We start from the raw sequence: 24,993 nt of genomic DNA on the forward strand, positions 1-24,993 counted from the left end.
ATTATATGTAAAAACTAATTATCAGGGGGTGATAAATGATCAATATTGATGCCAAAATTGCAATAAAATGTTTGTCAGTCCGTCTGTTCTTTATAGAAACAAAAACTACGTCAATGTATTTTAACCAAACTTGGCACAATTATCCTTCATACTTATGGGCAGGTTATAGTATACTTTTTATCACGCTACGATTAATAGCAGCAGAGCAGTGAAGAGAAACGTTAGGAAAACGGGAGAAGTAACTCCATTTTTTTTGAAACACTCGGTAATCGAACAGACGTATTACCTGATGGTAAGCAATCGCCGCCACCCATGGACACTTGAAACACTAGAGGCGTTACAAGTGCGTTGCCGGCTTTTTGGGAGTTAGGAATTTAAGGGTTGTTGTTCGGGAATCGGGGATGGGGAAGATTGGGAAGGGAGGAATTGGGCCTCCGGTAACCTCACTCACAGAACGAAACACAACGCAAGCGTGGTTTCACGTCATTTTGTAAGTTTCCGTCGCGTGTGCAACTATCTACACAGAAATCATGTATGACGAAAATGTTCTCTTTAAAATTATATAAAAAATATTCTGTGACAGCATATGTCTATCTTTTACGGTTAACTCACAATAGCACGTGTTACATCCGATAGTATAGCAGTTCAGAGCTTTCTAATTATATTTGTCTACTCTAACGTTCATTACCACTCTCAATCATTTCTTATCTAAAAAAGAAAACATAAGACTTATTCAATAGGAAAAGGATCTTATAAATCGGTACAGAAACACCTAAGTTAACAGGAAATACGATAATGAGCCATCGCGCGTTTTGGCGTCCCATTTTTGACAAAGTCGCGGGTACTTTTCTGCCCGAAAGTCACCATCCCCCGCAGACGAAGTCGCGGGCAGAAGCTAATGATAAAATATGTTATAAGTACCCAATCAATCACTTGGGTTTATTTTACGTTGATTAAAATCGCACTGATGATACATTATAATAAATATTTTCCTGAAGATAATGACCTATCTATGTATCTTATCACACCTCAGGGATATATAAGCCGGACATTCCATTATTAGGTTCATTAAAATTTAAAGACTTTACTTGTCTTCAAGCAACTGGCTAGCTACTGCAGTTTTCAAGAGTGAACAGCGAAATATTGGAATACAAGGTATGTTTTTATATAAATTCTAAAAAAATATTTATTTGGAAACATTTCAATTGTCTTGAACATTGATTAATTGTACTTTTTCATTTCTAAAACCAAGTTTTGACACCTTTTGTGCAAACGTCACGCATTAGATATAATGCTATTACCTTTTTTTTTAATGTAGCCCCACTCAGCCTCACAGAAAGATTTGCTACACGTTGCGCGGCAGCCGGTTGCCCAGCCGCCGCGCCAACTGTGCAGTTAAAATATTACACCATAAACAAATTTTCTTCTTTCACTCAGTAGACTTTTTTTTATTGGGACAAGCCCGCCACAACCTCCCATACCGCTGCAACTCCTGTAAGCTAGGATCTACAGTAGATACAAACATGAAAATACCGGAACACTGAAGTCCGGCGCGTCCCAGGGAAATAATTGACTGTCTTGGATCCCGCAACGAAACAAATCAGAAGAAGTTATTAGAGGAGAAGAAAAAAGAAAACGATAGTTTCCACTTCCCTCGGTGAATTTAATGCGGGAGACAGAATGACTTAAGCCTTAAGGCACAAAAGAGACTGCACAACTGGAAGAAACCCAGTCGCCAAGCACCACGGAAATTTTTACTTAAAACTAAAATACTAAATGGGTCCTATGCGTGAGCTGTTATACTTGCTTCCAATAATAGGTATGGCAAAAACGCCTAAATGCACGGAAATTTGCTCGAGACTCCACAAGGTCCGTGTAATAAACTACACCTGATGAAACAATTAAATTATCCAACAGAGTGTAACGCTCAGATTACCAGAGACCACACTCCCAGAGTATGTGATGGGCGGATTGCTCACTTAGTAGACTACTAAGACATCCTGAATGTGTAGGCTGTAAGCCGGAGACAGCAGAGTTAAAAGGAAATTCTTTTGTCACTTGCTCTATTGGTTTACCGTTCTAGCTATACTGTCGATCGGACTAGCTAAACTTGGTACCGTGGCAGCCACCACGGCGTTCAGATATTGAGGTCTTTGGTCAGTGGATAAAAGTGGACAACATGCTGTTTCAGATGAAGACCTTCATCATCATCGCATTGCTGTCAGCACTAGCAGCCTGCTGTAGTGCCAGTGTCCTCCCGAGCGAGGAGATGGCCGAAGGCATCACTGTGGTGGAAAATGCTGATGAGGCAGAGCTCCAGAAATTCCTGTCTACCCATCCAGGACGCCTGGTGGAAGAACATGTATTCGAGTAAGTATGAACTAAGCTAGGTATATAAATATAAGATGTTCTAAAATCATCTGCCACGGCTTTAATGGGAGGTAGTGTAATCTATATAATAGTACAAATAATTGACTATGAGTAAAATGATTTTCATACCAAAAAAACTACCTATTACTTGCTTATGAAAGAGCTATTTCTGCCACTGTCTTTGCATCTTTGCATGAATGGTTCACAAATAATTATTATTTGTGAACCATTTTATGCAGAGTAGAGTCAATGTTTATTTAACTTCTTTATGTTCTCAAATTGAATTAACTGGTCCGGGGTACGAAATTTCGCCACTATTGTAATCTTCTCTTTTAATTAAAAATGTAATTATGAAGTGTAAATGTTAAATACAAAAATATATAGATAGATTATATCTTTATAAATTTCAGGAGCCACTTCTCCGTGCCAGCGATTCCGGGAGAAGTTGTAACACACCGAATCGAGTACATTGGCGGACCAGACACTGTGGTATGATTTTGTACTCACGTTTTATAAAGAAATCCCCTTCGTATCTGTATCATTATCAACATCAGCCTATACTTGCTCACTGCTGACCAACGCGCCACAGAAAGGTGTGTCTAATCACCGCGCGTCACACGTATACAGTATTTAAATCTTTTAAGAAATAAGCCCTTTTTCTTCCTTTCCAGATGACCCGCACTTTTAGAAGCATGTTTCCACCATTGCCAGTAGAAGTGACCACTGAAGGCTGGCTGACCAACCGTCTCGTCATGACCTTGACGTCAGAAGTCGGTGGCAGTTTGGTTGGTAATGTGATATTTTATGGACACAAGTACGGATTTTAGTTATTAATACCGTATATTATGTACTAATGTCAGTAAGTCAAGCTACCTCACTCTGTCAATAAAATTTTCAACTTTATATCCGGACAATACAGCTGATAATATTTTTTGATTGTATCTTATAATGTAATTATGTATCATTAAAATAACATTATAATTTAATAAAAATTGGTTATTTGTATAATTTGTTTTGATCATAATACATTTCACTTGGCATATGTTTTTTTATTTATCATAATATATACCAATTCCTGCCAGCGGCTCCACCCGCGTTACCATGGGATAAAAATCCTATAACCCAAGCCACCTAATACCCTGTCTGTATAACAAATTACATCAAAATTCGTTTCGTAGATACCGCGTGATTGACGGACAAACATCCAAACACGCAAAACTTCATACACATTCATAAAATTAGTGTGATTGAGTATTTCACTTTTCAATAGCTTAGATAAAGAGGTATACGTACTTTTCGCCTGTTATGTTATGTTACCTAAATACCATATTAAGTCTTTGACTGCCAATAGAAAACTGTTGAAGGCAAATCCTCCGCTTACGTCGGTCACCGGTGACCACCACGGCGTTCAATTTGTTAAAAAGAGTGATTCATTGCCATATACCGGGCACGAAACGATTCGAAGCCATGTTCCTAATCTGTGCACCCAAGGAATGGAACAATTTACCGGCTTCTATTTTGTCTGAGAAATACAACCCGGGTCTTTTCAAGGTCAGAGTGAATAGGTACTTTTTAAGTCTGTGTGTTTCATATTCGGCCACATCTTCGCTTCGCTGTTCTGGCTGGCATGGCCAAAGTAGAAGAATCAACGCAAAAAAAAAACAATTCCAAAAAAAGTATTATAGGGAAAGGACATGTATCAAAATTACTCCAATTCTCCGACGACCCATAATTACAGGATCTAGAAGAAATAACATATTTCCTTAAAGGTAGTTTTTAATATTACATTCATTAATTCTATTGTAACTCATATATTGAAATGGTTATTCTATGTTTTACACTCATGGGTGCAAAGTTCTCATCAAAACAGCTTAATCAAGCCCAAATTCAAGGTAGCTACTGCTAACCGTTGAGGAGTTCCCTCACCTACGTACTATTTGATAATCATACTTGCCAATCTTGATCCATCTCTTAGTTTTAGTATGTGATTTTTATTTAAACTTAGGAACAGTATTCCATTTTCGACTAATAAAAAAAACCTTACTCGTATCTGTAAGGTTTTTGTATTTTGTATGGAATAAGCCGGTAAACGAGCAGACGGATCACCTAATGGTAAGCAATTGCCGTCACCCATGGACACTTGAAACACCAGAGGCGTAAAGTGTGGTGGTGTGTGTAAACAAGCCGGCCTGTTAGGAATCGGGGATTGGGAAGGGTTGTTGGGAAATCGGGGATTAGGAAGGGACCCCCCTTGGTCTCCGGTAACCTAACTTACACAACAAAACACAACGCAAGTTGTTTCACGACGATTTTCTGTGAGGCCGTGGTATCACTTCGGTCGAGCCGGTCCATTCGTGCCGAAGCATGGCTCTCTCATACATCTACGATCTTTGCTTCCGTATAAAACAAAAAAAAAAACAAAAACGTTCCATTCCAATTTCAAACTATGAAAGATAGTGACAGTTGACGTTTCCATTGTCGATCTCAATCAATCTTTGTTAGACGTTCTTTAGAGATTCATATTCAATGGAGACGAACAAAGGTTTAGTTTTACACCCAGAATCACGACAGATTATATGTAAAAACTAATTATCAGGGGGTGATAAATGATCAATATTGATGCCAAAATAGCAATAAAATTTTTGTCTGTCCGTCTGTTCTTTAAAGAAACAAAAACTACGTCAATGTATTTTAACGAAACTTGGCACAATTATTCTTCATACTTCTGGGCAGATTATAGTATACTTTTCATCACGCTACGATCAATAGGAGCAGAGCAGTGAAGAGAAATGTTGGGAAATATGGTGGTGAAATAAATTATTTTTATATCTTCTTTCGAAAACGGGAGAAGTTACTCTATTTTTTAAGCTTTCGTCGCGTGTGTAACCATCTACACAGAAATCATGTATGAGGGAAATATTCTTCTTAATATTATATAAAAAATAAACCATGACAACATAATAATATGTCTATCTTTTGTGGTTGACTCACAATAACACGTGTTACTCCCGATATCTTAGCAGTTCGGAGCTTTCTAATTATATTTGTCTACTCTTATGTTCATTATCACTCTCAATCATTTCTTATCTAAAAAACATAACATTATTACCTATTCAATAGGAAAAGGATCTTACTAAAGTCATGAAATACGATAATAAGCCATCACGCGTTTTGGCGTCCCAGTTTCGACGGAGTCACGGGTACAGCGATCCATACTTTTTTGCCCAAAAGTCACCACCCCACGCAGACGAATTCGTGGGTTTTGCTAATGATTAGATATACTATAAATATCCAATCAATCACTTGGGTTTATTTTACGTTGATTAAAATCGCACTGATGATACATTATATTGTTATGTATATATTTTCCTGATGATAATGACCTATCTATGTATCTTATCATACATCAGGGATATATAAGTCGGACAGTCCATTTTTAAGTTCATTAAAATTCAAAGACTAGTTCTAGTCTTCAAGCAACTGGCTGGCTACTGCAGTTTTCAAGAGTGAACAGAGAAATATTGGAATACAAGGTATGTTCTTATTGTATTGTTTTTATTGAAGTTCTAAAAAAATATTGGAAATTGTTCAATAGTTTTTAACAATGTCACCCTCAGCTCCGCCACTTCGCCAATAATTGTGCAGTCAATATATTATTACACCATTTTAAATTACTTTAACGAATTGTCATTTTTCGAACGAATGGGTGTGGCTGTGTGGAGACAGCAGAATTAAAAAGACATTCTTTTATCACTTGCTCTATTGGTTTTACCGTTCTAGCTATACTGTCGATCGAACTAGCTAAATTTGGTACCGGCGTTTAGATATTGAAGTCTTTGGTCAGTGTATAAAAGTGGCTGTTTCAGATGAAGACCTTCATCACCATCGCATTGCTATCAGCACTAGCAGCCTGCTGTAGTGCCAGTGTCTTCCCGAGTAAGGAGGAGTTGGCCAGAGGTGTCACGGTGGTAGAAAATGCTGATGAGGCAGAGCTCCAGAAATTCCTGTCCACCCATCCAAATCGCCAGGCATTAAACGAAAGTGTGGTTTTATTCGAGTAAGTAGAAACTAAGCTATATACATATCAGGTGTTCTAAAATTATCTGCCACGACTTTAATAGGAGGTAGTGTTAACTGTCATTGTCGCTTTGTTAATGGAAACAATTGACAGCAATGGTTTTCATGGTCGAAGCGATTCAATGTGCGTATTTTTTTAACCACTTTATGCAGAGTAGAGTCAACATTTATTTAACTTCTTTATGTTCTCAAATTGAATTAACTAGTCTGAGGTACGAAAGTGATTCACTATTGTAATTATCAAATACAACAATTACGTGGCAGATAATTTTAGAACACCTTAGGTATATACCGAAATACAAAACAAATTATCTTTTATCTTTTAAAGAGTGTACGATACGCGCTCATCATATCATATCATATCATAATTAAAATATCCAATTATCAAAATTAACAAAATGCAAAATACTAAAATATTTTGATATATAATTGTATTGATCTTATTTAATTGATTTTTATTAATTTCAGAACCACCTTCTTCGTACCAGCGATTCCGGGAGAAGTGGTAACACACCGAATCGAGTACATTGGCGGACCAAACACTAAGGTATGATTTTGTACTCACGTTTTGTAAAGAAATCCGCTTCGTATATGTATCATCATCTACATCAGCCTATACTTGCTCACTGCTGAGCTACGCCCCATAGAGGTGTGTCTAACCACCACGCTTCATGAAGGCAGATTACAAACTAATTATTAGAATTTGTAAATCCTGGTTTCCTTATAAAGTAAATAATCTCAGAAGTGCACATAGTAACCTGTATAGTAACTGTTGTCTCTCTGCATCACCTGTTGACTAGTTGACTGGTAGAAAATGCCAAATTGGCATTAAGTCCACCTTTGTATAAGCAATGTACATAAAGTGTAAAATAAAATAAATAAATAAAATATAATTTGGAAAAAGTAACTCTGCCAAGTGCCAAAGTATATTTGGCAGTTGTCGAACTCGCAGTCTTATGAACTCTGTAATTAGCAAATGGATTTTTGTAAACACCTGACAAATGGCTTGAATGTCAGTCGAATGATGATAATAGTAAACTCAAATCCTTATCGGTTTTTGTTATAATACAAATTACTATCACAAGACATACTAAATTAATTAAAAATATGACTCACTCACACAACGGTGAAACCATATTGCACGGTTGGCGCGATGACTGGGCAACCGGCTGTGGCGCAACATGTAGCCAGTCCCCGCACGGAGCAACTCTTTGTGTGATACATAAATTTTTGTTTCGGGTCTATACAGCGTGTAACAAAATATCCATATTCATCAAGAAGCACTGAAGAATACCGGTTGTATAGAATCTCTACACAAAGTTTTAGCTTAAAATACGTTTAGAAAAAATTCGTACCAAATACTTGGTGTCGCATAGTTCTTGATTTTAAATCATCATAAAAACGTATCACAACACTAGGTACGGGAGTCACTCACTAATTACGAAACATTTCTTCTGTAAATCTGATCGCCTAGTACCTGTATCTACCTAATTTTGATGTTCGGTTTCTGAAAATTGATGTATTGGAAAAATTCATAACTTCTTTCCATGAAAACATGAGTTTAAAAAGCCCTTCCTGTATCGTTTGTTATGTTATCTGGAAACCGTGCACTTGATATGTGTACCCCCTTTTTGTACACTGGGTATATTCGGGTAAATGCACCCACGACACAGGAGAAAATCCTACGGCAATGTATAACTATTGTGTACAATCTTTAATACGATTACGAAATAAGTCCTTTTTCTTCCTTTCCAGATGACCGGCTCTCAAAGAACCCACCTTCCACCATTGCCAGCCAACGTGCACTCTTCAGGCTGGCTGACCAACCATCTCGTCAAGACTTTCACATCGCAAGTCGGCGGCAATATTATTGGTAATGTGAAATTTTATGGACACAAGTACGGATACTAGGTAGTTAGTTGTACTGTATATTATGTACTAAAGCCTGTAATAATCAACATGGCCTTTTTATTCTAATAAATTTTTTGTAAGCCTCGATTAATTTGGAAGCCACGCCGGCTTATATCGAGACTTAAATTTTTCTTAACATTCACTTGAATAATTTATTTGATTTCACTATAATCCTGTCAACATTTTTTAATTCTATCTTATATTATATGTATCATTAAAATAACGTTATATATGTAATAGTTGTTTTATCAAAATTTTACATTTGTATAATTTGTTTTAAGTTAAAATGTTTTTATCATAATACATTTAACTTGGAATATGTTTTTTTTTTTTATTTATCATATCCCGTGTTCCCTTGGGATAATCTAGCCAGATGGTGAGCGCATTCCTCTCTCATCTCTCTGCAATATCCTTACAGGTTCTTCACTCCCTTGGATTTGTCTACATATGTGTCTTTAGGGATCTGATCGCACAGATGGGGCCCAGTAGGTCTGATGCCTGATCCGGAGCTGCGGACTACCTAGCGGGTTTACCGGGGATCCGGCTCGAAGGGCAGAAATAGGAACGGGGTGGTTTTTAGTCAGTAAGAGTCTGACAGTTCCTCTCGCCTTGCCCAAGACGGGAGAAGTCATTGGATGATTTTCTCCCCCTCAAAAAAAGTGATCTGATCGGCGACAATAACCTCCCACGACCGGCTCTGGTTCAGACCATGGTGCGGTACGACGGGGAATGGGATGTCGTTTCCTCCTTCTGCGAAGCAATCATGCTAGGTAAGATGGAGGCGGAGCGCGTGAGAGAACGATCCTCGTCGCGCCTCAGCCGCCGCAAGAGACACTCCGAGCGTCGGGGATCGCGTGACGATCTCCGGCCACCGTAATTGCGTGTCTGCAAGGAGCTAGGATAGCTCGTCGCCCGACTAGAACCAGACCCATGCTTACGGCGCGTCCCGTTTCGCCTCTAAGAAACAGACAACCACAAATGGGGCCCAGTAGGTCTTATGCCCGTTGAGCCCCGGCAACCTGGTTACGTTGTCATCCAACGCAACGGCGGTCATCCAAGGCAACAGCGTTGGATCCGCACCTAACCCTTGGGTTGAGATATTGACGGATGGTTCACCTGAAACATAGCATCATTTCATGGTACGCAGTGAGGTTAGTTCCTCTTTCAACGAGCGCATGACGTCCCAAAGTTACGGTAGTCGTCGCACCAGCTCGACGCTATTGCTGTCACCGGTGATCCTGCACGGTTGGGTTCCAGCGACAACGAGGCGGAGCTGAGTGACGTGCACTCCAGATGTAGTGTAAAATACACCCAAACTCACTTCATTCACAAGAACAAAAGATGCAATTACCAAGAAAAAAATAAAACCATTTTAAAATCAGATCAAACCAAACACAATGAAATCAGAAAGTTTCCTAACTACAGGTCGGTGATCCTCCTTGTCAAACGCTGTACTGAAATCTGTGTAGGTACACTACACCCACTTATATACTCAACGATAATAGGTTTGAATTAGGTCGTCGACCTTGGTAAGTCTCGTGATGTTCATTTGGAACTAAATTCTGATTCTGATCTGAAGATATGGATAAATTAAATGCCTAAGACTTTACTGCTAAGACCTTATTGTTAGGTGTATAGAGTATAGATTGCAGTAGTAAAAGGGTTCTTGCTTACATTATCAGTTCAAAACTTTCCAGTAGTTAGGGACCTTACCTAATGTTATCACACAATTAGAAGATTGCAATCACTTTTACTCGTATCATTAGATTTAGGATATTAATAATCTTATCATTGAAAAATCTCAAAGTATAAGTAGCTATGTTAATTGTTTGAGGTATTAAACAGTGGTTAGGTGTTGGTGAGGAAAAGCTGCAAGTTGGAAGAAATCAAATAATTACATAAAGTAAGTGCACACTATTTATAATTTACTAGCTTTTAGCGCCAAGCCTCTGCCCCATCTAGGGGACACAGGATCTTAAGTCAGTACCAAATAGCTGTACTGTACATTTATTTTCAGCCATGGTCATTTCACTGCAGGGCAAAGGCCTCCCTGCCCTCCTTCCACTCATCTCTTTGTAGAGCATTCTGTGGCCAATCCTTTTCATAGGCATCGAGTTCATCCCGCCATCTCCTTCTGGGCCTGCCGCGACGTCTATTGACGTTGAGTGGGTTCCACTCAGTGGTGAGATTTGCCCACCGCTCGTCAGACATGCGGCAGACATGTCCAGCCCAGTTCCACTTCAACCTCAGGGTTTTCTGACCAACTTTCTGTACTGCGGATCATAAGCTTAATGGCTTTATTTCATGGGTGTCACAGGAGGCACAGAAGAGCATCACCTGATTCTATAATCCTTGTTTACCTACTTACTTTATTCGATCACATTCGTACTTACTTTTTGACACTGCTATAAATATTATTTATACTGAAGTCTTCATATAAAATCATTCTTACGAAACAATTCTCTCATCATGCAGTGGAGTAATCTTAATCCAACGTGTTATTGCAGATGAGGAGCTTCATCATCATCACAGTGCTGTCAGCACTCGCAGCCTGCTATGCTGCTGCTGTTCTTCCAAGTGAGGAGATGTCCGAAGGTTACAGCCTGGTATTCGATGACATGTCACCCGAAGGTAGAATTGTGTCTAACGCAGAGCTTAATGCGAGATCTAGCGATTGGATTTTGATATCAGAGTAAGTACACACGATGAACTTTAATTCTCTCGTTAATTGCCTACTGATTTTTTAAACAAAACGAGCAATCCTGGCAAACTCGGTTTCGCCTTCAGAAATTTTCCCTGAATTTTCTTTGCTACAAATCTCACGGAGCCCGAGACCTTTCCAAACGAATGCAAAACCGTGGAAATCGGTTCGTGCGTTCGTTCTGGAGTTATAGCGTCAGGAAGGAAAAGCGGACTTATTTATCTAAATGCCTATCTAAATATAATAGATTACCTAAATATGGTCATCCGAAATTTTAGCTTTGAATTTTGGAGCCAAAAAGGCACATTCTAGATTCCATACTGAATATAGCGTACAAGGTTAGAGTGAGACGAACAGCTAAACATTCTTCGAGAAAGAATGAGAAAGATAATTGATATTTTGATATTATTTTCAGGGGAGTAGTTAGTGCTCCGGCAGTACTAGGTCAAGTACAGCGTGTTGGCACATGGCATCAGGCTGATCTTGGAGTCCGTATAGAGAGACTGGCATTGGCTTATGGCGCATTCCCAGCTGATGTTCAACACACGCCCTTAGGAAGTAATTTCTTGGAAGTAAGAATCATATCAGCTCCTAGTCAACGAGTTTCCGCAACCATTTCTGCGTACAGGAGAGCTTTCTAGCAGACAGATTTCTACAACTTTGCAGTTTGAGTGAATATTGTTAACGTGGGGTAAATAAATGATATTAATAAAAGGATATTTTTTTCATTTCTACCAGAACTTTTGCAAAGTTAACAACAACGACAATTAAGAGTCCTTATTGAAAGAATAAGATACATATCGCTTACTTAAGGTAAGCGTCCACAGGCCCGCATCGTACGCATCGCACGCAACGGATTTTAGTTTGTCTTGTATAGAAACTCATACAACAGCGTCCACTGATCCGCATCGTACGGACCACATCATCAGCAATGCCTACATGCGATACGTACTGCTGACGTCATACGGAATGCGTACGATGCGTGAATAAATCCTATAGCAAGCTTCTATTCAAGCTTTCTTATGCGAACTGCTAGGGAATGGAATTCTTTGCCGGAGTCTGTGTTTCCTGTACTCAATCGTTGTACGGAATCGTTACTAATGTAAAAGTCAAATAAATTGTAATCCTATATATGTAGTAGATTATCTTATCATAAATTAAACCTTAATTATACAAAGCGACTGAGTTCATTATCATAATTACATCATCTGATGGCAAGCAATCGCTGCTGCAATTTAAGGGTTGTTCAGTAATCGGGGATTGGGATGATTGAGAAGGGGAGTCATTGGGTCTCCGGTAACCTGACGCTCGAGTATGCGATGTATCGATAGAAAGGAAACCATCCGTAACACGCATATTTCGATATAAAAGAAACGTAGCTTAGCTGAGTCTGTTTTCACCAGTGCTAACCTGTGAATACTAATAAATGTGATTGGTGGAAACCAAACTCATTCACAGGGACTTAGCATAGCACATCTCTGGTGGAGACGCACTCTGATAATCAAAGGTAATAGCGCTGTGATTTTTTTCCTTCTATTACGAATTTGCTATCACAGGTATCAAAGTCCAACTTCATTATCAGTGTGTACGAAAATAGATATCAGATTTGTGTAATACTCTTTCTATATATAGTTTACTAATGAGTCATGAGGCAGTAAAAAAACAAACGTGTTTTTTATGGTATAAGCTGGTAAACGAGCTGACGGATCACCTGAAGCTAGTATTAATATAAATAATTCCAAAACAGATATATTCTTAAAAATAAACAGGAGAAAATCACATTCTATTTGCGAAATTTCCTCATTGTACAAAATATGTGTTTATTTATGACAATTCAATCAAAACATACCAATACTGTTAGCAGTTTTCAGGAACTTACCTGTAATCAAAAGAAAATACAATTAATTTATATAAAAAAGTCTCTAGAAGCACTTTTGTAGGTTAGTCACTATGCGGCGACGCATCGTCATAGCACATCTTACTCGCACAGCTTTATTATTGTTTTTGAGACAAAGATAGGCAGATCTAGTGGAACTTTACTTTATTAATATCTTTCTCATCTGAGTTACACAGCACACATTTGACATATTTTCTAGAACAGAACATATCGATGTAAAACAAATAACAAACGAATAAATTAAAAACAGAACACATCAGTGTAACCAACATTAGAACATAATAAATTTGCAGTGCAGACAACCTAAACATTTATGTATAAACATTCTTTCTTTCTTTTTTTTCTTTTTTAAAAAACGTTGCCCCACACTAGGATTTTCTCCTGTGTCGTGGGTGCGTTTACAAACATACAAGTTCACATACACATGACATCCAGACCCGAAACAACAATTTGTGGATCACACAAAGAGTTGCTCCGTGCGGGAATCGAACCCGCTACCCGTTGCGCGGCAGCCAGTTGTCCAGCCACCGCACCAACATTGCAGTCAAACATTGCCATATTATTAACATTTATTATACGAGTAGACTAACTACCCGCCCCAGCTTCGTATGGGTGCATTGGTGATATATTATGCCTGTATTCTACATATAAACCTTCCTCTTGAATCACTCTACCTATTACAAAAAAACGCATCAAAATCCGTTGCGTAATTTTAAAGATTTAAGCATACAGGCAAACAGACAAAAATAGTGACTTTGTTTTATACTATGTAGTGATTAGTACCTATTAGTGGGAACGGTCACAAAGTTTCACAGCTTAGCTATTACATCTTCGTAGTACAGCTACACTGCTATGTATCATAAGATATGTGTTCATCTCTTAAAGAAGACATGAATAGAAAAGCATATAAATAAAAATAAATAGTATAAATGAAACATCTCAACTTAATTTTAAATGAGTGTTTATTCATAAATTTTTGTAACTTATAATTGTACAAAATAAAACATTATAATTTAACACTTTTGTTTTTCTTATCACTAATTTATATCAGGTACTATTAGTATACAGAGTAACTGTTTTATAAGATAAGCAGACGAGCTGACAATTCACCTGATGGTAAGCAATCCGCGCCGCCCATGGACGGGCAACACCAGGGGCCTTGGTCTGCTATTACATTTGTGTCAGTCGACCATTGAGCAGTGCAAGAGAAGAGGAGCTATATAACCTACATAGCTCCGTCCCTCTTGCACTGCTCAATAGTCAGGCCCCTGAGGAGATGCAAAGTGCATTGCCAATGGCATTTTGGATTAAAAGATTTAGAGTTCGGGAATCCTTCCAATTATTAAAGCGCTCTGTACAATTAGATACAGTACACAAAATAAATAAAAGATTATAATTATTCCTTCCAAAAGATTATAATAAATAAAAGATTATAATTATTAATTTATGTACAAGCCAAAAAATAATTGTATTGTTCTGATTTGAAACTGAGTTTAATATATATTCATAATCAGTGAAAAAAGACACGCCTGCTGGTATTTTTAAACTTATTTTTTTTATGTTAGATGGACCGAAGTTTGGCCGCTATCTCGCCTGATGGTAAGTGATGATGTGGCCTACGATGGGGCTTATTTCGACAAAAATGTTAGATGCGTCCTTTTTCCTTATGTTAGTGAAACAAAATCAGTTCTATTGACTGTAAATAGAAATAAAACAGTGGATTCCTTCACCAGGAATTGAGGTCAGCGTGATATTCATAGCATTATTTGGTAATGGGGTATACGATGGTAGTGCATATTCGTTATAAGCTATAGAAAATCCGCTGATCCTGACATCAGCTTCGGGCTGGAACACCTTGGTGATGCTTTGTACCTCGCCTGCAATCGCGGGCACTATGTATGTTCCTCTGGAAAGTAATAGTGAGCAATTTTGCAATTCCGATTGTCCAAAGTGCAGAAATCCTTCATGGGTTTTTGTGTTAAATGTTATAATAAACTACCAACTACCATACTGAATCTGAACGAGAAAAAATTTAAATCTTGTATAAAGCGTGAACTGTGTAAACAGGCATATTATAAACTGTCAGATTATATTGAGGATAAAAATGCGTGGCAGCATGTTGGTCCGGCTCCACTGGACACTCGCTCACACTAGACAATGCTCAAATACGATCACTAGTTACACGTTAACTTAAAGTATTAATTTATTCCAATGCAGTCTAGGGATCCTGTGGCATCAAGCAGTTATTCATTTTTTTTTATTTGAAAAATTAAATTAAAGATTTATTTTTATTTGTATAGAAGCATTATTTCAAAATTGTAAGTGTACATATGTGGGCACTATGTTTGAAATAACCCGCTATTTTATTTTCTTTACAAATTGGTTTTATTGTCCCGTTAGTTTTGACGTATTGTAGTTACATTGTTCCTACATATATATACAATAGATAAATAGTGTATCAGAGAAATTGTAAAAAACTTCTTTTTTAAAAGAGTAACGATGGAGTTTCTTGCTCGTTCTTCTCCATTCGAAGCTACATTTTGGAACGAGCGCCTAGCTTCACTGACAGACAGACTGACGGACAATTCAATTTGACGTTTCAAAAGTGCCTTATTTAGGATTAATTGAAATAAATGCTTTGACTTTGACTTTGACTTTGAGCTATTCATTTATTTACTCATTGTTCTGATATATTTACTCAAGTTCTTTGTGTATTTTTCTTTATATAACTATTATTTACAAGCCAGTAAACGAGCAGACGGATCACCTGATGGTAAAAAATCGCCGCCGTCCATAGACACCCGAAACACTAGAGGAAGGAACATTAAAGGCGCCAACGCACTTGTAACAAGTGCGTTGCCGGCCTTTTGGGGCTTAGAAATTTAAGGGTTATTGGGAATCGGGGATTGGGAAGACTGGAAAGGGGCGTAATTAGGCCTCCGGTCACCTCATTCACACAACGCAAGCGTTGTTTCACGTCGGTTTTCTCCGAGGCCTTATCATCGTGAAAATGCCACCCTTTATCGGTACTGCTATATCGACTGCCTCGTTGGTCGAGTGGTCGCAAGTGCGACTGCCGAACATGGGGTCTCGGGTTCGATTCCCGGGTCGGGCGAGGTATTACTGGCTTTTTTCGGTTTTTCGTAAATTTCTCAGTAGTAGTACGGAGTTTTGAATTAATGTGCCTGGTATCTGGCAATAGGCTCAACTCCTATTACATGGGACCTAATCATAAATGAACACCATCTATTTTTTACATAGGTATTATAAGTCTAGCTATACTAGCAGACGGATCATCTGATGGTAAGCAATCGCCACCGCCCATGAACACCAGCGGACTACAAGTGGGATGCCAGTCTTTGGAGATCAAGAATTTAAAGGTTTTTGGGGATTGGGAAGATTGGAAAGTGGCGTAATTGGGCCTCCGGCAACCTCAGTCACACAACGCAAGCGTTGTTTCACGTCGGTTTTCTCCGAGACCGTATCATCACTCCGGTAGAGCCGGCAGGGTGAAAATACCACCTTTCATCGCTACTGCTTTATCGTATTAATTTCATTTAATTTTAACCAAAGCTTAGTAAATACTTACTGGGACAATAAAGTCCAGCCTTCCCAACTAATCTTCATATCTACCGGGGACATAGTCCTACCGTTAGGTGCCGAGTCATCGAACACTATGGTGAAACCTTTGGAAAACTCCTCGCTGGGAAGGTTAGCACCATAGCAGGCTGCGAGTGCTGACAGCACCGTGATGATGATGAAGCTCCTCATCTATAAAAACACGTAGGATTGAGACTATGCTAGAAAGCGTCGAAATATTTGTAAATACACTTGGGGGCAAAGATACGAGCGCTTTTTATACATTTATACATTCCAAGGCGTATACTCTTCCGGAGCTGCGGACTACCTAGCGGGTTTACCGGGGCTCCGGCTCGAAAAGCAGGAGAAGGAACGGGATAGTTTTTAGTCAGTAAGAGTCCAACACTCCCTCTCGCCTCGCCCAAGGTGGGAGAAGTAATTGGATGATTTTCGGGCGGCGAGTGCAATGATGCAATGAGCGCTAGTGTTGCAACTCAAGAGTATTTAATTTTATTTCACGCGCTACGGATACAATGTCGATCGATCGTAATCGTATTAAAAATAAGCTCCTGCGATAATTAAAATACAATAAAAAACTATTTACCTTAATATTTTTCGTTTTTCTGGTTCTGGAAAGTAGAAACTTACAACTTGTAGCCAAGTGTGTGCAATGTGCTTTTGAGTTGTGTCTCTGACTATTATATAGCAATTTCTGCGATAAGAAACATGCCATTAGCAGATGTAACTATAATAATTATCTTCAGGAAAACAGTGTTTGTTTAGATTTTAATCAATGGTATCCGGATTAAATGTAATTAACTGACGAATAATTTGGTACTTATCGCAATAAGGGTGGCTTAATTTATCGTAATGTATCGTCACGCCTTTTATCGCTGAAGGGTTAGACAGAGGTCCACATTACGACACGTAATGCCAGTGTACAATGTACACCCACTTTCCAGCATTTGTGTTATAACTTATAAGTCGCTATATGGGGCTAGGACAAACAGACAAACGTTCGTATTTATAATATTAGTAGTATAAATAAAAATAGAATTCTTCTCTGCTGCTTTATAGAATCCAAGAACATTTTTCATGTCCCTGGAACACGTGGGATGGCATAGCTTAGATTTTTTTTTTGTTTTGATTCAAAAGTCCTCTCAAAACCTAGGAGTTAAGACAGAGAAAAGAGGTAGGTAGATAGAGTATGGCCATTGCTTGAAAAATTGCTCGAAGTAAGCCCATTTACACCAGACAGTTTTTTTTACGTTTTAACGAGGTCAAAACGAAAGCGCATTCGGCACTCTGATTGGTTGGTTAATTCGCATCGGCCAATCAGAGTGCCGAACGCGTTCTCATTTCGTTTTCGTTCAACGTATAGCAAACTCGTACTAAGGGTATATATATATAGGTCAAAATGGATGATATTTTTCATTAAATCGAGAAAAAAATATATTTCTAAAGACGTTTCAGATATTTTTATTTATACGTATATTTTTTTTAATCAATCACGCAGTCACTGCAGGTAACGGAAGCGATTAACAGAAATTAAACGACTATAAAATAAATACAGATAAAGGTGTATTTGTATATCAATACAAAACAATGTCGTGATTTCCTTATGAATGTGCGTATCACTAATTTCAAAGTCCAACTTCGTTAAGTTGGCCCAGTAGGGCTGATGCCTGATCAGGAGCTGCGGACTACCTAGCGGGTTTACCGGGGCTCCGGCTCGAAAAGCAGGAGAAGGAACGGGGTGGTTTTTAGTCAGTCGGAGTCTGACACTCCCTCTCGCCTCGCCCAAGGCGGGAGAAAACATTGGATGATTTTCCCCCTCAAAAAAAAACTTCGTTAAATTACTGGAAAAGTGGCACAAAAATAGGTGCGGTACAAAAATAGGTAGAATGCCTGTAATAGGCATTAAGTGATATCTTTCTATATTTAGTATTTATAATCTACTGAATGAATCAAATGTGTTAAATAGTGCCTTATCTGTTATCATTATCAATTACTACATAGTAAAGTTTGTTTATTTGTTTGTACGCTCGTATCTTTTAAACTAGAATGGGATTTTCACCGTGAGATAGTGTTCAACCTATAACACGAAACGACTGTTCATGGAAAACGTTATTTTTATGTTATAAGCCGGTAAACGAGTAGAAAGATCACCTGAAGGTAAGCAATCGCCGCCGCCCATGGACACCCGAAACATTAGAGGCGTAACAAGTGCGTTGGGGGTCATTTTGGGGTTTAGGAAATTAAGGGCTGTTGGGGAATTGGGGTAGGAAAGATCGGGAAAGGGGTAATAAATTTTTCGATCACATTTTTTGTATAAAAGATGTGCATACTGTAATATACGTTCGGTGGAGTAAATAAAAGTATAGTCGTTTAGCTCGTATATTGCGGACTGCCGGCGGCCGCCCGCGCCCGCCGATTTAACTTACAAACATATGATTTATTTATCCATCTACCTACATTACAGCCATTATGTTGTAGTTATCCATCTACCATTACACATACCTATGTCGTTCTTTCTTGTATTTGTTAGAGCGTGGTCAAGAGAAATAAGGGTGGTTAAAATACAATTTAATATATACCTAACAAGTCATGAGAGGTTAGTGGTTTTATAAAGGTATTGCCAGTCCGCGCGCGTCTCAAAAACCTCAAAAACGCTATCAGTGCTCTTAGTATGATTACGTTAAAAGTATTCGAAACGAGAGCGCGTTCGGCGCTCTGATTGGCCATTGCGAAAAAACCAACCAATCAAAGCACCGAATGGGCTCTCGTTTCGATTACTTTAAACGCAAAGCAAATTTGTATTAAGGAACTGATCACCGTAGATGCGGCCCAGTACTACAGGCTGCGGACCACTTTGTGGTTTACCGGGATTCCTATTCCTTCTAAAGCCCCCGGCTTTAGAAGGAATAGGAATAGGAACGGAGCAGTTTTTAATCAGTAAGACTCTGACAGTCCCTCTCGCCTCGCTCAAGGCGAGAGAAGACATACGATTATGAAATTTTATTTCCCACAAAAATGTATTCGCAGTCAAAAATATTAAGAATGTTGACTGCTCGGTTGGAACGGAGACTGGGCTGGGCTGCCGTGCAACGAGTAGCAACCCTTTATGTGATCCACAAATTGTCGTTTCTGGGTCTGGGTGTCATGTGCATGTGAATTTGTACGTTTGTAAACGCACCCGCGACACAGGAGAAAATCTTAGTGTGGTGCAATCTTTAAAAAATAATTAAACAATTATAGTCACCCTTATTTCCGTACATCATTATATATTAATCAATCATTTTTAATCCGGATGTTACAGATTTATATCAAAATAAACTCTTTTTCCCTAAAGATAATTAACATTTTAACATCCACTAATGACATGTTCTGTCTTATCGCAGAATTTACTATATAACAGTCGGAGATACAACTTGAAGCACACACTTGGCTACAAGTTGTAAGTTTCTACGGTTCGAGTTCTAAGAAAAGTAAGAAATTATAAATTGTGAGTGATTTTTTTTCTGTCTTACCTTTACCTAAATAAAACCAATGAATTTTCTCCTACTTCCCACTAGACAAAATATTTTCTTATTTGTAACTTTCGTGAGACATACTAAATTAATTATTATGTTTATCGGCTAACTCACGTAATTATTTGACGAGAAACTCGACTAGTTTCAGTAATCATGCTAGAGGCACATATTCATGAGCAGTATTCCGCGACACGACGCGGCGACTGTCACGCTGCTACTTCTGTAATAATTACTTGAATAAGCCGAATAAACATAATAATTAATTTTCCTATTTGTATAATAAAAAGGTCTGTATTACTCAAAATGTTCTGTTATCATCTAGGCTTTTTTATGTGGGGAAAGTCATCCAATGACTTCTCTCGCCAAGGCGAGAGCGAGTGTCAGACTTTTACTTACTAAAAACCACCCCGTTCCTACTCCTGCTTGTCTAGCCGGAAGCCCCGGTAAACCCGCTACGTAGTCCGCAGCTCCAGATCAAGCATCAGCCCTACTGGGCCCCATCTGAGCTGGTCTGACGCTACCCTTGCTCGCCGTCCGCAGGCCCGCACTTACGGTAGCCGGAGATCTTCACGCGCTCATCTAGGGTAACCTAATCTTGTAACTACATGTTATTTCAGATGAAGACCTTCATCGTGATCGCGCTTCTGTCAGCACTCGCAGCCTGCTGTAGTGCCGCTGTCCTCCCAAACGAGGAAGATATGTCCGGAGGTGTTACCATAGTATATGATGACGAGTCACCCAATGGAAGGGTCATGTCCAGGAATGACTTTGGCTCTATACTAGACAACTATTGGGTTCTATTATCTGAGTGAGTATCCATTAAACATAAAATGAAAAGGACGTAAAATTCACAAATTCATGTATAAGGTGTTCTAAAATTATCTGCCACGGCTTTAAAGGGAGGTAGTATTGTGTTGAAGATTACAATAGTAAATATAAATTATTGACTATGAGTAATCTTTTTTTTCGGGCAAAAAATCTATGCGTGAGTTTGTTATGAAAGAGCTATCTCTTACACTGTTTCTGTATGATAACAATTGTTTTCATCGACGAAGCGACGCATAGTGCGTATTTGTGAACCACTTTATGCAGAGTAAAGTCAATGTTTATTTAACTTCTTTATGTTCTCAAATTGGATTAACGGGCTACGAAATTTTACACTATTATAATCTTCAAACAACACTATTTTCCATTAAAAGTCGTGGTAAATAATTTTAAAACATCTTGTACATAATGAATTTTAATATAGTACATGTTTCTTACGAAATTCTAAAATAATGAAGTTTAATGTAATAAAATTTATATGAAATTTTGTAACAGAGCCACAAGAAATTAAGGAATTTCATACATACATACATAACCTCACGCCTGTCTCCCATGGGGGTAGACAGAGACAATGGAACGCCAAATATCCAATAAGGAATTTCATTATAGAAATTAATATAACACTCAATTTCAGGGCGGTCATTAACGTGCCAGCGGTTCCAGGCAAGGTACAAAAAGCCGGCATGACGTATCAGGCCCCACCCGGAGTGAAGATAAGCAGGATTTCAATAACCTTATACACCAATCTTCCTGATGATGTGTACAAAAGTCCAGTGGGAGGTGAATACATTGAAGCACTTATCACATCACGTCCAGGTGACGTCATTAATGGCACTATTGCCGCCTACAGAAGATATAATGAATGAACATAATGACAACATGCTAATTACTGTTCTTATCAAGAATTCTGTTATCCGAGTACAATAGTGCTTAGAAAGTATTATGTAAATATAAATTGTTATTGTTCAATTATTTTCAATTTTTTTATTATGCTCACTGCACTGCCGCATTGGTGAAGTGGTCGCAAGTGCGACTGCCGGACAAGAGGTTTCGGTTTCGATTCCCGGGTCGGGCAAAGTATTACTTGGCTTTTTTTGGTTTCCGAAAATTTCTCAGTAGTAGCACAGAGTCTGGAATTGTGCCCAGTGTGGCAATCTGGGGGCACGGCAGTACCCCGCCAAGTCGAGCAAAAAAAAAGCGGCACGGCCGTACCATCCTTTTCTCGAAGCAATTCGGGCCTTTTTCGACCCCCTATAATTCGGTTGTGGATAAAGCAAGAAACCTGAATCTTCAGTAACTAATCCGGCATTGTATAAACACGGAATATTTAAAATTTCAGTCAATTTGAACCAGTAGTTTAAGAATGACAACTTGTTAAAGTTTCTAAATTTTGTCACTCACTGACTCACCGATCATCAAAAGTCCAAGGCACTTCTAGCAGACTTAGAAGCTTCATATTTGGAATACATATAGAGTTTAGTGTCTTAATCATGGAAAAACTTAAATATTTTGTAATTTCGGTCCAGTTTTCCAAATACACCAACTGCATAAATAACTTTGTAATCCCATATATTTATATGGGATTACAAAGTTATTTATGCAGTTGGTGGTTGGTGGTGGTTATAAATTTAATAGGTGTAGATAGGTACCTACCATATGAGGCAAGGGAGGGGTATAGGGTGGGTAAGGGTGTGTTTAGCCCATGAAACTGAACAACATTATTACTTGTAAAATGGTCGACGTAATAAAAACACATGATTGGACATGTCTTGAAGTACGAAAATCTAATAAAACAATATATTATAATTTAAATCTGTTATATATAAATTGTTAGCGCGGCTCTACAAAAAGAAGTGAGATCCCATCAAAAACATCCTGTAAAAAACCCAAGTCTCGCAGCTCAGTCTTTCTACCGTCAAAAGTTGTGAGATCCATGTAATACCAAGTCGGTTAATCTATTTAGTGTCTACTTGAAGGACCTTCTGTCTTAAGTTATTACATAAGTTATTATCATGCCAATATTAAAAATATTTAACGTTTTAAACAAATAGATCGACTTGGACATCGCATGAAAACAAAATGAATATTACAATATTATATTAGATTCTTTAGTCTCTCGCGCCTCACGCGATTGAAACTCTCGTTCCTGTTGGTCGCTGGCCCGTCGTGCTGTGTAGTGTGATACATACTAATAATCAAATCAAGCGATGTCCAAGTCGATCTATTTGTTTAAAACGTTAAATATTTTTAATATTGGCATGATAATAACTTATGTAATAACTTAAGACAGAAGGTCCTTCAAGTAGACACTAAATAGATTAACCGACTTGGTATTACATGGATCTCACAACTTTTGACGGTAGAAAGACTGAGCTGCGAGACTTGGGTTTTTTACAGGATGTTTTTGATGGGATAGGCTCATCCCCTCATTAATATCCATACTTGAAAGAAAGAAGAAAGAAATTATCCATTTTCCAAAAATGTAGGTAACAGATATGTTAAGATACTCCTAAGTGATTAGGGTTGTTCACCTTTAATTTGCTTTTTAACAAAATAATTTATAAGGTAAAACAACGTTTGCCGGATCAACTTGTATTATAATATTAATTACACAAAAACGATACACGTAACGCCATCTAGTATCGAGCAACGGAACAAGCTATCTTCGCTTGAGTCTTGAAAAGATTGTTTGATAAATCATATCAAAACAAAAGATAATATTTGTTAGGTTTGTTTGAGGTGTTCACGCCTACAAATTGCCTGTCTATAAGCTTTCTTGTTGCTCTTTGATGAGACATATTATTATATTTTTAACTGAGCATTCCATCAATCTACGAAGTAGTGAATTTCAATGTGATAATAGTATTTTATATTTATAACATTTACTGTGGTCAATTGCGACCGACACTAGCAAAGGATTTGCCTTCAACAGTTTTCAGGTGGCAACAGTTCAACAGTTTCGATGACTTAACTGTGTTTCCTGATGAGTATAACCTGGGTGTCTTCAAAGCCCGAGTGAATAGGTTGCTTATGGGCAGACGTGCTCCATCGTAAGCCGCATCATCACTTACCATCAGGCGAGATAGCGGCCAAACGTCGACCCATTAAATATAATAATATATAAAAAAAATGCTTTTTAAATTTTGTTAGTGGTTGTTCCTTAACATTATTCGGTAACTTATCATAAACAAGTGGTGCCATACCTCATCATCATCATCATCAGCCGAGAGACGTCCACTGCTGAACAAAGGCCTCCCCTTAGTCCTCCACAAAGGACGTGCCATACAAAGAACACTTTTTTCATAAGAGTGCAGTTTTAAAAACACCCGTGCTTAAAAGATTTTTATATTGGGATCTAATTCTTATTGTTCTATTTCGAGTTTCTGATAGAGTACTGGCTAGCTTTTTTTTGTTTTTGAGGGGGGAAAATCATCCAATTACTTTTCTCGCCTTGGGCGAGGCGAGAGGGAGTGTCGCGTTTCTTCTCCTGCTTTTCGAGCCGGAGCCCCGGTAAATCCGCTAGGTAGTCCGCAGCTCCGCGTACTGGCTAGCTATGAGGAAAATTTTGTTAATTATGTAAATCCTTTCGTAGATTAGATAGGTCTCCATCTATATCTATTCTATACATATAATAAAATCGTAGAAAAGTGCTGTCTGTACATTGAAAATAAAAATAAAAAAAATAGCAGGGGTTATTGTTATGTCGATGTCGAACCCAAAAATGTAATTAACTTTTTTTTGTCTGTTTGTCTGTTTGTCTGTTTGTCTGTTTGTCTGTTCGTCTGTGCGCGCTAATCTCAGAAACGGCTGATCCGAGTTGGATGCGGTTTTCACGAATATATTGTGGGATGCTTAAATTTACATTTAGTGTTTGTTTCATGTCAATCGGTTCATAAATAAAAAAGTTATGTCAAATTAAAGAATCACGTCGAACATTCTATGCTTATACCATTAATCTCCGCAACTATTTGACGGATTTGGTTGAAATTTGGTACAGATATAGTTTAGAACCTTAGAAAGGACATAGATATATTTTTATTTCAAAAATCAAAAATCTAAAAATAAAATAAAAATAAAATCTATACATATAATAAAATCGT

At 38.1% G+C, this 24,993-nt stretch overlaps 5 protein-coding genes across 6 annotated transcripts in view; 4 read left to right on the forward strand and 1 right to left on the reverse strand.

The window, feature by feature from the left end:
* The window catches only part of LOC118277167 (uncharacterized), a 7,907-nt gene extending 4,529 nt beyond the window's left edge, over positions 1-3,378 (forward strand). Inside the window, exons 1-4 of one of the 2 annotated variants that reach the window (XM_050696360.1) lie at positions 1,071-1,155; positions 2,192-2,370; positions 2,781-2,859; positions 3,042-3,378. In XM_050696360.1, coding sequence (XP_050552317.1) covers positions 2,192-2,370; positions 2,781-2,859; positions 3,042-3,197 — 414 coding nt within the window. In that variant the 5' untranslated portion in view covers positions 1,071-1,155 and the 3' untranslated portion in view covers positions 3,198-3,378. Of the gene's footprint in view, positions 1-1,070; positions 1,156-2,191; positions 2,371-2,780; positions 2,860-3,041 lie in introns of those variants that run through there. The other variant, XM_050696359.1, reaches the window with a different exon arrangement.
* The window catches only part of LOC118277161 (uncharacterized), a 13,912-nt gene extending 5,235 nt beyond the window's left edge, over positions 1-8,677 (forward strand). The window contains exons 2-4 of the mRNA XM_050696366.1: positions 6,237-6,427; positions 6,916-6,994; positions 8,203-8,677. Coding sequence (XP_050552323.1) covers positions 6,237-6,427; positions 6,916-6,994; positions 8,203-8,358 — 426 coding nt within the window. The 3' untranslated portion in view covers positions 8,359-8,677. The remainder of the gene's footprint in view (positions 1-6,236; positions 6,428-6,915; positions 6,995-8,202) is intronic.
* A 1,425-nt stretch (positions 8,678-10,102) lies between these two features.
* LOC118277169 (uncharacterized) lies at positions 10,103-11,776 on the forward strand. Its single transcript, XM_035595883.2, has 3 exons — positions 10,103-10,261; positions 10,866-11,050; positions 11,475-11,776. The coding sequence occupies exons 2-3, from the start codon at positions 10,866-10,868 to the stop codon at positions 11,698-11,700; spliced, it is 411 nt and encodes a 136-aa protein (XP_035451776.2). The 5' UTR covers positions 10,103-10,261; the 3' UTR covers positions 11,701-11,776.
* Positions 11,777-14,643: 2,867 nt separating this feature from the next.
* Positions 14,644-17,292, reverse strand: LOC118277171 (uncharacterized). The gene is made up of 3 exons (XM_035595885.2): positions 17,140-17,292; positions 16,546-16,727; positions 14,644-14,862 (listed from the first exon to the last, which is right to left on the reverse strand). The coding sequence occupies exons 1-3, from the start codon at positions 17,266-17,268 to the stop codon at positions 14,646-14,648; spliced, it is 528 nt and encodes a 175-aa protein (XP_035451778.2). The 5' UTR covers positions 17,269-17,292; the 3' UTR covers positions 14,644-14,645.
* A 2,667-nt stretch (positions 17,293-19,959) lies between these two features.
* On the forward strand, positions 19,960-21,775 carry LOC118277163 (uncharacterized). The gene is made up of 3 exons (XM_050696375.1): positions 19,960-20,040; positions 20,686-20,876; positions 21,528-21,775. Exons 2-3 carry the CDS (start codon positions 20,686-20,688, stop codon positions 21,757-21,759), a joined length of 423 nt encoding a protein of 140 aa, XP_050552332.1. The 5' UTR covers positions 19,960-20,040; the 3' UTR covers positions 21,760-21,775.
* The last annotated feature ends 3,218 nt before the right edge of the window (positions 21,776-24,993 follow it).

Source organism: Spodoptera frugiperda, chromosome 10, assembly GCF_023101765.2.
Source record: "Spodoptera frugiperda isolate SF20-4 chromosome 10, AGI-APGP_CSIRO_Sfru_2.0, whole genome shotgun sequence".
Classification (NCBI taxonomy): Eukaryota; Metazoa; Arthropoda; class Insecta; order Lepidoptera; family Noctuidae; genus Spodoptera; species Spodoptera frugiperda.